The sequence below is a fragment of the Sprattus sprattus genome (genome assembly GCF_963457725.1).
Source record: "Sprattus sprattus genome assembly, chromosome: 17".
NCBI classification, from domain to species: domain Eukaryota; kingdom Metazoa; phylum Chordata; class Actinopteri; order Clupeiformes; family Clupeidae; genus Sprattus; species Sprattus sprattus.
In genome coordinates, this window is record NC_137915.1 from 10260236 (window position 1) to 10275033 (window position 14798).

At 40.0% G+C, this 14798-nt stretch overlaps 1 protein-coding gene across 1 annotated transcript; it reads right to left on the reverse strand.

Moving 5' to 3' along the window:
- Positions 1-2865: 2865 nt before the first annotated feature.
- On the reverse strand, positions 2866-5686 carry en2a (engrailed homeobox 2a; the record flags this gene model as incomplete). Its single annotated transcript, XM_080855136.1, has 2 exons — positions 2866-3188; positions 5206-5686. 2 exons carry the CDS (start codon positions 5684-5686, stop codon positions 2866-2868), a joined length of 804 nt encoding a protein of 267 aa, XP_080711262.1.
- Between the last annotated feature and the right edge of the window lie 9112 nt (positions 5687-14798).

Here is a 14798-nt window from a genome sequence, read left to right on the forward strand (position 1 = left end):
TCCATTTTTGTCTTTGTCTTTGAAAATGTGCCACGGGTCATTAACTAGACATTAATGAGGAACCCAAGGATTTGTTTTAAATCTAAAAATGCGTACGGCTACGGAGTAGGGGCAATGTCCTATTTTAGACGAAATGTTGTTTATTTCGTTGGTTACAGGCTAGCTACTCGCTCTCTACCAACTTAACCATTCTTCTGGTGTGCAATGTCTTCAGCCTGCATTATTAGCCAGCCGATATTAAGATTTCCGTAAGATTATTATCTGGTTTAGGCTATGGCTGGAAATCCAAAAAGGCATAGGCCTATACTCATGATAGCCTACTTTCAGTCAAATGTTCCATGGTTCATTATACGAAAAATGTAGGCCTATACCGAGTTGCAGTTTTTTGTGCTCTATCGAAAGACAACGAAACATAGGCTACTGAAACTGGTCAGAGAGGACATAAGTGCAGTAGGCATAAGCGTTAACGGTACAGTAACCTACGTGTGCAATAGGAATAGGTTATAATAATATCTCCAGTAAGTCCCATTTGTTAAAATACACACTAAGTAGATTCATATAAGTAGGACAAATAAAATTCCCCTCGCGTTGCTCAAGTCATTTCAATGTCACAAAGCTCAGTGATGATGGCTGACACGCACACTTGGTTTTGCGGCACCTGTCCTGCAGGAATAGGTTACCTCAAGGAGCTCCACTAAAGCCATGGAGTCTTAAATAGCCCAGATCACAGAACTAACGCTTTTCACTAAGTTTATCTTTAAAAACTGCTTATTTCAGATAACCAGGCTGTACTTTCTTTACACAGCCACTGTGAGAGAGCATAGTATCCCATCACCCCATGACTCATCTCTGACTTGGCGAAGCTTTGTTTGCCAAATCGTGACGTCATATCCGGGGGGCTCAATTCTCATTTGATAACAGCAGCACAAGCTCTGTTCAATCACAGCTTTAAATAGATTCCTTGCCTTCTCTCCAAAATAAATAACCCATGATTCACCGATCACGCGGCGTTTATGAAAGCGAGAACACATGTTAAGCAGAAGGAGTAGTAGGCTATATTTCAGATTTATTTTTCCCCAAGTTCAGGAGGCAGTTAATTACACAATTAATACATACATGATACAAACTATTTACATATATAACAAATCATATTTAAACACAAAATAAAAATAGCATTGTCTTATACAACTCAAATTGTGTCATCAATTCATTTTAAAGTCATATATAGATAGATCTTCGCTGATGAGTAGGATAAATTCATTAGGTCTTACCAGCAGTTCAATTAAAGGCCATGTTCTTAGATAAACTCATATGCATTGAAATACTGTTTTTCTGATTCGGCACAGTTCAGTGTCACAAAAAGTTCGTACTGGAACTTGTAAGGCAAAGTGTGGTAAGTTTGGTGGATTTAAAATTCACACACACTTTTATAGATATACAGCAAAATGATTCAGACACCAAAAAGTCCACAATTTTGGCATGGATACAATCTGCAACTTATAACTCGATCATACCACTATCGACAAAAGATCATAGTCAATAAACATTTGAATCTGCCATAATATAACATCGCAGCTTTCATGCAAAGGCCCCGAAACTGCTTCATTCACATAAAGAAGTTATTGCAAGATAAATAAGCCATGTAAACACCTCTGAAATCTACTCTTAAAAAAGCAACACCGGTCTCTTTTTTTTCCCTCTTCTTCTCCAATATAATCTATATAAATACATAACAAATATGAAGTTTTTCAACAACAATAAAACAATATTCCAACAATAGTTTTACAGTAAACAATTGGCTTGCTTCATTGTTAATGATTATAACTGTGTTTGTGTGTTTATATATTGATGTGAATATATTTATTTATTTTATAGGTATGTATAAAGTTGGACGACGTCCTTTTCTGTCGCCATGAGTTCGCTTTCATTTCTACATCATTGTCAATAAGCTACACTTACATAGGCAGCTATCATTGATTAAAAGATATTTTGCTACAAAACGTTATTGTTATATTGCTCTTTCATAAAACTATTTATATATCAGGAGGCCACGAAACTGCATGTTCTATGATTATTTGACATAATGTACCCATTTAAAATTCATGGGATTCTAGCACTTCGTAGGTAAGTGTTAGAGTGTCGTCAGACTTTGTTGCTTGGTTTCTCAACCGTAGGGCCATGTTGTTACATCAATAGATAACTTGTTTGATTGTATACACGTTTGTTAATAAAGTTGCCAAAGATGGCCAGGCAAATCTGAGTATCTAAAATATATATGTATATCTTTAAATATGCATTCTGTTACATTTGGGGAACACGTAGTCGCAGTATAGGCTAGTAACCTCTCGAGACTCCTGCCAAGTCCGTTTTTATCTACTCAAAATCAAATAAAAACCAACAGAGCTGAAACAAAATATCTTCTTAGCTATTTATTCATATTCACAGTTGCCTGGATGCAGCAGAAAAAGGATTCTTTGGACTTAAGCGAAATGTTTTTCATGTTGCTGACATGTAATGGTCGAGTAAGCTTATCAGTCGAATGCACTGGATGTACCTGACAATATATGTTAACGATACAAAACGTCTAGAGACACGGTTCCTCTCTCACGAAGCATGTAGGCCCAGTTACTCAGAAAGACAATGCCATGTTATATGATATATATATATTTAACTTTTGTACATTTATGTAATAAATCACGCTTATATGTATGTTATAACAGATATGTAGCTGATAATAATCTTCATAGATTCCGTTAATGCTGGTATATTTATACACTGGCCCTTATTTTTTATTTATTTATTTGTTCTTTTTTATTCTTTTTTAGAAATTATTGCATTGTTATCATATGGATATATTTTTCTGTCTTATTCGCTGTCTCTGTCTGATTGGTCATCTTTTGAAGTGGTGGAGTGATTGTACAGTCCCTGCGCCATTAGATGTAAGGCCAGAGAATTCTTAGCGCCAGTGGCTTTCTTGATTTTGGCCCGTTTGTTCTGGAACCAGATTTTAATCTGAGACTCATTGAGGCCGAGTTCATCAGCCAGGCCCTGCCTCCGCTGTTCGGTCAGGTACCGGTTGGTTTGGAACTCGGTCTTTAGTCTCTGGAGCTGCTCCGCTGTGAAGGCCGTGCGTGGTCGCTTGTCCTCTTTGCTAGGGGTTTTCTTCTTTGGTTTACGAGATCGAGGACCTGCAATAAATGAAAGTGAATACATTAGATGTTTGAAGTTATACCCTGGTTTGTGTGTGTGTGAGTGTGTGAGTGTGTGTGTGTGTGTGTGTGTGTGTGCGCGCGTGTGTGTGTGTGTGTGTGTGTGAGTGTCTGTGTGTGTGTGTGTGCGCGCGCGTGTGTGTGTGTGTTTGTGCATATACGTGCATGTAGGAGTGACTGCATTTAGTTGGTAAGATGGTTAGTTTTAACTCTAATTGGGGGCTGGGGGTGAATTATACTTGTTTACACAAAGATCTGAGCATATTCATCCACCCATTCATTCATCCAGTCAGTCAGCCAGTCCGTCAGTCAATTATTTGGAATATGTGGCGATTCACCCTACATAAATCGACAATTTCACCCTCTTTTTCATGGATGTAGTGGTGGAGACCTCTGATCTGACAAGGAATCAGTCTTATTGAATGCAAGTTAGGTAATTTACGTGGGCGACGGCTATGCTTACTGAGACTACGACAGATAATGCACAAGCGCTGTCGATGTACTTATGTGCCCTAAAACGCTTGTTTTAGTATGGTTGGCATTGTAAACTTCGCCCAGAAGACATTGCGACACGCCCTTCATAATCCTACAACAAGCCACTGCACTGTTCGCCAAACAATAGCGCTTCAATTAAACTCCGAAGCCATGTAGAAGATGTAAACAAATTATGATTTTGAGGAGTCTGCACTGGTTGCAGGCAGCTGACCGCACTAAGTTCAGAACTGAAGCACTTGTATACAAGACTATGATGAGCATCGTGCAACACTTTCTGCTAGTCGCCCTTTAAAGACTTCAGAGGTGCTAAACTCTATAGATGACGAAATCAGCCTTTTTGCTCGTTTTACATCTAGGTAACAATTGAGGAACATATTTGCGGCGAATAGTTAAGGCGATAGTAAAAACCCCTCAAGCACAGAGGGCTGCAGCCCACATCGTAGGAAGCACTCTGGCGACACACGAGTATAGAAGAGACAAACAGTTGAGCAACGTTTTCTCAGGACGTCCTTTAAATTTGATGACAAACTTTTAAAACGACGGATCCTTCAAAACAAATGCAAAACAAGAAGACGTGTCATAAACATAGACTGGGATTAAATCGAGGAATCCATTTTGCATTATGCATGAGTACACTTTGTTCTTTTTGACTCGTTAAAAGTGTTGAAATATACAATATACAAAATGTAAGTCTTTCTACTGTAAAATAACATAGTTTGAAGCAGGTTGTACGTTCCGAGAATCGTTTACTTTCGGTAAAACGCTCCGTGCAAGGCCTAGGCTACTCCATTGTGGGGAATATGCTAATGAAATATCAACAAAGGCACGGGGATTCATTCGGATGGCATTGAAATTGGACCAAGATAGATTTCGACTCATTATTTTACACCTATCTATTTATAAGGTATTATATTCACAGTCTCGTCCCCCTTTTATTGCTTTTTGAGATACTGAATGCTCGTTTACAGAAGGCAAAGTGAGTAATTCACATTACAGTTACTTAAAACAGGCCTACATCCAAATTGTATTCGTTTGGGAATCTAATGTTGCATATGAAGTACAAAAGCAGACTGTTAAGTATGTGTGCTTTAACAGCGTCTCTAACTTTACAAATACATTTTGGTAATGTTTGACTCAAGTAAAGTCGAGCAAACCATATGAACCACCTTGGTATTGCTGACAGCTTGAGGTTTAAATTAATCAAAACCTCCCTGCTTTCAACCATTTTATTTCTTCACTTTTTCCTAATTTGTTCAAGCCATGTCTTGTACAACGTCTTAATGTCCTGCACATAACCTTCCCTAGCAACATACATTTATCTGAACTATTCACACACACGCGCGCGCGCGCGTATGCACGCACACAAACTTAACTATCTGTAGGCAATTTGCAGGGAAATTGTTTTCCAGGGAATCCTTATGTCTGCAAACTGACCCATTCCCAGGCAACCGCAACTCTGCGAATGACCGGGAGTTACACTATAAAGAAGAATTAGGCTTACCTGACGAGGGCCTATCCGAGTAACGGGTACAGTACACCCAAGCCGGCCAAAGCATAGGCGCTTTGGAAGGGGCGGTCGTGCTGGCATGGGAACTATCCGAGTCCGAGCTCAGGCACTGGTCTCCGCTCTCCCCACGGGACTTCAGCGGCTCCTCGGTCGCTATCTCTGCCTTCTTCGCCCCTACGCCCGGATGAGGCGTGGAGGTTCCCTCTGCTGGCACAGTACTCCCCACCTGCCCCACGCCTGGAGTGGTCGGGCTGTGGTTCTCTCTACTTCTGAGGTTGCTTTCGTCGCGAGTAATGTTTTCCTCTTTTCGCCGTCCAAAGTCAGGACGTAAGATGTTGTCGATAAAGAAGTTGGTAATTCGATGGGGGAGTTGCAGGTTTCCCGGTGCTTGCAGCAGTGGAAGGATAGCTCTGTTCGACTCGTCAGCCGACCCTCGGCGCTCCGCATCTCTGTTACTCTGCTCATTCTCTTCCATACTGATACACTTTCCACTCTCTGCCCTTAACCCTTTTATCGCTCTCCCGGGCACAGTCACTCACAATCCACTTCAGGAGAGCTTCGGATCACTTTGCAATTTATTTATGTATTGTTAACAAATAATGGTGAAGTATCAGTGGGTATTGGGGAGCCAAAAGAGCCCTTTCATGTCGTAAACACAAAGGAAAATCATAGTTTTGCTCCTTTGTCCCCTAGTTCGTTGTCCATTACTTACAGTGGCAGGTGGGAAACACTTCTTGCCAGACGTGGAGCCCGTTTGGTATGATCCGATCTCTGCGTCAGTCCACTACCAGGGCTCCAATAGCTGCGCCGATGCAATATAAAAGAGCTTCTCTAACTGCTCCCGAAATACTTTCACTCCGGATTTTTGTTCTTATTTTTAATACGAGCCCCCAGTGACGTCGCACTCCGTATCCTAGACACGTGCCTTCCACCAATTGAATTGGAGAGGTTTGACCACATGACAGTGAATTGCGAGTAAGAGACAACGCGCATCCTCGCATTTTTAAAGCAATAGTGCGCAATCAATTAAATGCAAAAAGTAGCGCAAAACGCATCTTGCATATTTAATTTGATAGCGATGTGGAAACCTATCTTTAAGCGTTAATAAATCACTTTTGTGGCTCTTCGCATTCTATTCAAGAATATAATTTAAGTTTAAGCACTTAGCCATATACATGCATTGCATACAATTTATATTTTAAATACTGATGTATAAATACTTTTGTATGTCTATGGTAAATGTACAATAACTAACAATTTATCGCTGTGGCTCTCTAATCGGTGTAGTGTAATGCCCGCATTTTGCATTCTTGCAGGTCGGTGTACGCCCAGAGAAGGTGGAACATAACACCACGATTTCTCCTCTTTTATATTTATAATTAATTCAGATGCCTCGTTTTATCATAGGCTACCAATCAACCATATTTGCAGTGTTCAAAAACTATGGACCAGTAGTCTGTAGCCTATGAGTAGGTGGCGAGGAAACAACTACTGTCCATCCGAAAGGTAGTCATTGGAATGACTTTGGAATGGCAGCGACATAAGGGTTGTCGCCTATCCCAATTTTGGGAAATAAATAACCACACCGCTACTGTTGCCTTTTGCAAATTCACATTCAGTCAAAGACTGCACACTCAAACACACACACAAACACACACACACACACACACACACACACACACACACACACACACACACACACACACACACAGAGACCTTCTCTCGCCTGCGAACTGAGCTCTGCACAGAGTAGCCACAAATCTGAAATGGGATCCTTGCATGGGTGATCTTGAATATGATACTCACCGCAGTTAGAATGAAAATGGTCTGTGCCTCTTTAAAAGAAATCGGTGATGCAAACAAACTGTTGTGCTCGCAGTGCACATGATGTAGAGTCGCGCCAAAGACGAAACTTTCCAGAAACTTATTCTGTGAACTACTTTGCCATTTTCATTCCAACACGGTCATTGACAAAATTACTTGACGGTACCGTTTGTCTCGACCGCTGTGTGTAGGGCTACCGTGGATTACGGGTGGACTCTGAGGGCGCGCGTAAGTGTGAGTGCAGACTGACTGAAAAAAAAAACGGTTCTGTCTACTTTACCTAAACCAAACATCGGGAAGGTCACAAAATATTGCTTTATAAGTCAGTGGAGTGTTTTTGGATGTCTCTTTGACCATCGATAACCCACGGGAGCATTTAGTCATGTGCAAGGCAGTACTGCGATACATACAATTCGTATACGTGTGGTTACACTGTCGCTGTGGTGTCTTTCGATTTTTACTCTCGAATTATTTCATGTCTATTATTTTTGAGAACATTATTTTTACTCCCATTGAAAATACTAAATGACTGATGGACCAACCAGTGGTCTGCAGTAGACAAGACGTTCGTTTAAAGGACTGTTTTAATTTTATTTGCCGGTGTTTTGTTGTATTTTTATTCCATATACTACTTCTGTCATTGGCTCTCCGTTTGGTCATAAGTGCCCCAAGATGAGGGCTTAGGGGCACTTGGGTGGATTCGGTCGCTGAAGGGGTTTGGTGAAGTGACACTTCAGGGTTTTCCAATTATCAGTCTATTCCAAGGAACTAAACAGACCCCAATTAATATTATGTTATTGCAGTCTTCCAGCATCCTTTTGCAGAATACTGTTCATCAACCCCAGGCGTTTTACATTTGATGGAAAATAAAGGGCTAATACAGTAAACCAATGGGACACATTCAATCGCATATAAACTTCTGGAAGCATGTTACTATTTCATTTTATTGTTGATTTTGTTGGGCTCTTGGTTGGTGTACCTGATCCTTTCAGCTAAAGTTTGTAAGCACAATCAATAAACTGCTCCACGTTCTCCTTTTGAAAGGAGAACTTAGACATTAAATACTGTGTTGGGTGTTGTTTTTATAACTATCATTCAATAACAATCATTAACGCTGGACACATCCTGATACTAACCATGAGACCCTGGTGGTCTTCGTGAAGTGCTGCGAACTCCAAAATGGGGTGACGGTTTAGGGCTTAGAAGACATAATTAGACGTGCCGTTTCCACACCACTATTTATTTTTCGCTCACAAGGGAAAGATGGATCCACTCAGAGGCTAAATGCAATAATAAACAATAGCTCTCCCAGAGAGGCTGCCAGTCGGGGCCTGCCCTCTAACCCCGCTCCGCCTATCCCATTCAGTCGACACTAAAACATTCCCACAATCAAGATAGGAGCGTGTTTAACAGTAACGATAATTGCCATGTTCTTGATAAGGCTACATTTAGCATAATGCTTTTTATTTATTTATTAATATTATCACTGGTAACGGCCATGTTGAGGCTGATTATACATCCTCTCTCTCTCTCTCTCTCGAGTGGGCTCCGTTTGATCGTTACTCAAGTTTGAGGGCAAAATCACGAAACAGAATGATAGGCTACGCATATGCTTAGTCCAATCCGACCGCAACTTTATGCAGACGTTGTTTCCTACAACCCTTCTGGGTCCTAATGGGCCTTGAAAAACAACCAATTTCTCACTCTGTAAATCTAGTTAAGGTTGATCTCGGCTATGTGTACCTATACCACAATAGCATACATACAGTGGTGAAATTCGAACACATTAGTCATTGTAATTCTCAATAAGTAGACCATTTTTAGATACACTGCCATCACTGCCATCCATTGATGGGTTCCGGTAGGGTTTTGGAGCACGCTACAGCCATAATTACTAATACCGATGAGGGGCGTCGAGCTTTCTCTATCACGAAGCACTTAAGTCTGTTCAACATAGATGACCCACATAACACACATTGCCGTCATCGTATAGGCCTATAACCTCTCACGCGTTCTAATAGAGTCAATTTGCCTATTTGCTAAGGTTCCTATTCCTGAGGAATTTTGGCATCCAACGGTGTTGCCTGGTGTGATGGACCTGTCCAAATGTTGCACAGGCACTAATAAATGGATACAGTGCAGTAAACTAATCGGGATAGAGTGTAGAAATAGCACGTTGTTGCATGGATTTGCGCAGAATGTTAATGCCCACTAGGCGTTCAAGGTCAAAATATCTCGTGCATAGTGTGTTCCATGTGGCATTGCAGTAAGAGCTGACGATCACAGCCATGTAAGTTACTAGTCGATGGGGGATACATTTATAGACAATGTAACATGATTGGCTATAAATGTATCCCCCATCGCCTAGAAACGGGTTCCAACGTTATTCTTTTCCGTCAAAAGCCAACTGCAGTCTATCCTATGGCAGGGCAGGGTTGATGTTTTTTTATTTTGACTGGATATGACATCATTACCGCTTTTTACTTGTGTTTAACAGTCGACAGGCGATAGTCGTTCTGAAACAAACACGAGGACACACCTGAGAAGGCTGCTACCTTGTTTTTCTGACGCTGAACCTTTGCAGTCTTGAGAAGATTGGAGACCTTTCACATTTCCGATGGTCGTAGTGCCCACAGACAAAACATCGAACCCTTGACAGCAGCGCTATTCACCTTATTCCTGTTCCGGTTGGGAATTAGATAGGTTATAGGTCATTGCCCTAAAAGTCTTTTAGTTCCGGCGAAATTCCATGAGTTTCATATCTAAGGAGCGCCGTGTCACAAAAGAGCCAAATTGATGCTTTTTAATGAACAGTGGTGAAAAGCGGTCAAAGCGGCATTGTTTGGTGAACAGATTTATGACAACGTTGTACAATCTGATTGATATTACATTTCCTGCAATTTCACTAGCTCATTTCCCAAATCTAGTAGCCTTACAGTCTTTAATCATAAAAAGGTAAATGCCATTTGGGATCAAACACGTATTTAACATAGGATATGCCTAATACTCTTTGAGACCTATGCTATTAAATATAAAAGTTGATTGTTACTGATTATTATGAAATCCTATAGCCAGTGCATTTTCCTTTAACATCTATAAATCTAATAAAACCTGATATAATAAGGACTGTCGCTGTGCAGTTCAAACGCTTAACCATGGTTACCAGTTGCCCTGTAAGCCTCATCTCATTACAATACATTACATACCCAAGTCAGCTCGAAATATGTGCCAGGCCATTGCCTACGTGAGGAAATTATGAAAAAGGATAATTAAAAATCTGAACTTGGTTTTTGCCAAATTAATATTTAGTTTTTATATTTCTGCACCTTCAGGGGAAGTCAAAATATCGATTCCCCTCAAGGCAATGGAGGCTTTAACCGTACACCTGTCAAATGCTCTTTCCAAACAAAAGTCGATTATTAAGGAATAGACATGGTTTCATTAGGAAAACACCAGTGTGCATAAGCCAGTTTTCTCGCATCAGGCCTACATAACACACGGGGCTAAGTCATATTATAGCCTATGTGTAAAACTTGCATAGATGATTGACAGATGTCCTGTCCTGAAATTGGCCAGCTGATGTGGGTCTGAGAGGTTTGCTATGCTGATTAGGGTATCAGATTCATAGTCTACATTTATGGGCCTGCCAAATGCAGGTGTTCAAACCTTTAGACTTAGAAACAACTTCACAAAGTAAATGACGTGAATATGTCTGAGGAAAAAAAAATACAATATTCCCGTATTTGATTCAGAACGTTTGTGGTTGTCACGGGTCTACCAGAACTCCAATTTCTCCTCACAGTTTTAACTCACAGAAAGGGGTCCTTGCGGGCCCCAGACGTCACAGTCACTCGGAGCCGTTGGCTCAGACGCTCCACTACAATGGGTGGTGACGCGCGAATTGGATTTGTGAATGGAAGCGTTGATGTGTGCGCGGCTCACTGATCATACGGTTCTGAGCCATCTTTAAAGTATCTCTCTCTCTCTCACTCTCTCTCTCTTTCTTTCTCTGTCTTTCTCTCTTTTTCTCTCTCTCTCTTGCTCTCTCTCCCTCTCTCTCTTTCTCTCTCTCAACACAAACTCCATTTGTAAAAACATGGAGAAAGTCAAATTACAAGGACTGTGCTCCTGATAACAACAGACTTAGCGTAAAATGCGTGTAGAGTCATGTTTTACTTTTCATACAAGTGAATGGTATAAAACCAGTAACAAAAATAACGATGGTAACTTTTGGTTAGTTTACAAATCATGACCAATCTCTACACACAATACTTGAAACTAAGTCTCCTAATTCTTCCAAGTTGGCTCTAATTTCTAACCCCAATTCATTGTTTCAAGTCTTAGAATCGCCTGGACAAAGCGAATTAACTGTCGGGGTCCTCGTCTTAGCAGAGTGGACACTTTGAAAAATGTAGGGAGGAGAAAGTTGATGACTTTTAATTCCTCCAACAAACGTCTGATCGCCCTGCCGTAGATAAGTCTCTTTTCAAAGAGCATATCCCTGTCACTGCCAGCACCTCAAGACAGCTGTATCCCGCAAACGCAATTAACCTCCTTTGGATGAGATCGCACTAATTGAATGCTGCCCCCTGTCCTAAGACACCCATTCTTAGGAAAATGGCTTCATTGACAGTCAAAGCTTTAGCCGTTTATCTGTCTTATAGGTTTTCCTTGACTTTCGCTGGAAACAATGACGAAAACAGCAGGGTAGATCAAAACAAACACAAAAACACCCCATTTTTATTCTCAGGCCCAACTCAGTTTCATCTGAATAATGTTAATTGGATTTCAAAACGCTTGACGGCAGGCCACTTAGATTCCTCTCTCTGTTAGAAATGAATAGGATTTCAAAATAGAATTTTCAAAAAGAGTAACTCATGTGGTGTGGCAATGTTTCAATGTTACATTATTAAAAAAAATGTAAATGCTTAATGTGAAATACCAGGTATCACAGAAATGTGATTCAAGACAACTTGCTTTACAGTCCACTATACTCTCCTCCCAAGGATATCATGTTTAATTTTTCGTGCAGACCCCTTAAAATTCAACATGGCGCATTTTTGAACATTTTGAAATATTGTCTTTCAACAGTCTATGATCTGCTGGGGAGCATTAGCCTGCTGCATTAAGAACTTAAATTAATTGGCTATGAGCACAACTGTCAGTCTCATGAGGGAAAACATTCTGGTATGCTACTGGTAAGTGTTCGTGCATCGTGTTTGTGCCATGTCTATTTTATACAGCAACACAGCAACACCAACTAGACTATATAGCTATGTACCAGAGCCTGGAGTTGTTGGAGTAAAAACTAAGAGACACCATATAGCCTATTAAACATATATTATATTATTAGGCTATACATATATTATACTATTATACATCTAAATTATTTTCTGGCTGTTTGTGCCTGTTGTTTTCACTTTGGGTTAGTAGCTAATTGTATAGCCTACTGTACAAAATCCAGACTGAACAATTCATAACAGTTTAGGTTCCAGGTCAGGCTCCAGGTTTGCTTTGAATTCGTTGAACCGAAATACGGTAATTCTATCTCACACATTTTTGAATTCTTGTAATTTACAATAACTTAAGTAAAAGTTTAATTAAAAAAACCCAAAAATATTTTTCTTGTGTAACTCTAGCCTATGGATTTAAGTTTCTTGTTTGCGTCCAATGGGCTGTAGATAATACACTGCATGTCCGTCCAGATCATTAATTTAATTGAAGTTTGACGTGTGCACATTATCATATTGCCATTATTAGGCCTATGCCTATTTGTTTAAAACATGTTAAATGATCCGCATTTGAATTTAATGGGGATACGTCACTGGAGTTTATACCTGTGCCCTATAACTGTACTACCTGCAGCCTAGACTTGATGCCATCTCCATTGGGCGTAAACGTTTGACATTTAATAGCTTCAGATAATTAGTAAAACATTTTAGATTGTACTACATGAATACCATTCCACATCTATAGTGCTGAATCCATTTGATGTAGCTCTAGTACATTGAACAATGTCAGTATTAGTTATGACAAATCAAAGATCTTTAGTTAAAAAGCCTTTTTAAAACTTTGAAGGCTACGTCATTCGTAAGTTATACTTTAAACTCTACCTTAACGTTTCGAGGTGTTTCCAATAAGGTTTTTATAAAGTAGCCTAAACCTTCTGTAAGAGATACTTTTGTAAGGTTCTGGACCACTCTTTCCTATATCCTAACACAGTTTTAAGTTAAAACAAGAGCTATTTTTAGAGTCTAAACATTTTGTGTTATTATCTGGTCTTATGCACTGACTGCGATGTAAAACCAAGATATGTGTTGGATTACATTTCATGCTTCAATTAAAAGAAGAAAAAAAACATCGGTATACATTTATTAGCCGTTCATTTTCTATCCCTTGCGAATACAAGTCTAGGAGTAACGGCTAGCCATCTTTATTTTGGAACTTTTTAAATGTGGTCTTGCCATTATTACTTAATGTTCTTAATTAATTATTATTATTACTTAATGTTCTTTTTAACTGCGCTCGAATCTGAGTTATGCCCATCATACTCAAATCAAAATCAAATCACACGCATGCTCAAACCTATGTGAATGACAATCATCGATTGAAGAACTGTGGACTCAGCCTTTAAGGTAAATGGTTTATCTTATATAGGAGAACTGTTATAAACACGGGTAGGTAGCCTAAATAACCTAATTCCTAATTAACTGATTATGTGGGAACCTTGTAACGAGGTCTACTTAATTATGGTGCAAAGCATTTTGAGATCAGTTGAATGTAAGTTACTTTATGACCATTGATATAACTTTAAATGTAATTCCTGTAAAATATGAATATCTAAGGTTTTAAAATAGATATTTAAAACTTAAATTGGACCATGGCCAGAAGTATGGGGGTCAGCAGCTCCACATACAAACAACATTACCAACAAAAATGAATTAACAGGGGAGTCTGCACGTTCTGTCTTGGTTTCCGGCAGAGACGGGTGAGAAAAAAGTCTGACTGTAGTTGTTTTTTTGTGCCTCAGTTTCCATATGGCGCGCATAACTACCTTAAAGACCCAAAGTCCATCACGGGCCTTGTCGGGACGTCTTACTTTTGACAGTTAAGAATGAACGCCACGTGGTGGCTATATCCGTCAGTGAGGTTAATGGGTTTACGTTCTTGGTCATACAGAACAAATAGAATGCATGTGGTAAGGGTGGGGGCAATTGAATGAACAGCGGTCCATAATAATAAAAAAAAATCAGTCGGCGACAATATAGCCTATCTAAACACATAGCCAGCAGGCGCTCTCTGAAAGGCTTTATTCACTAAAGCGCACTGAGATCACAATAGAGAGCTTATAGGCGATATCATACCTGCCACGCCACCAAGCAGGATAATGCATGCTTCGTATCGCCCCATGAACCATCCAAGAATGCATGTTATCCTGTGCTCTCCCCATCACCTCACTGAATTTCGCGTGCTCTGAATACCACCGGCACCTGTCCAGAGAGCTTGTGATTGTTTATGAGTCGCGCGACAAGTGCAGAACGTGTGACAGGTGCAGACAAGCACTTGCCCTTAAAGTCTTTACCCACCTCATTGAGCCCGTACACTTGTTGCGGTATTTAGTTACGTTTGTGTGAGTATAGCTCAGTGAAACGCATGTTTAATATAAGAATGGCGTTTGACTTTTCTACTTTCTCTCTTTCTTGTGCATTGTTTTATTATTTTATAAATGTGTCTAGCCCACACTTAACAGGCCACAACGTTTT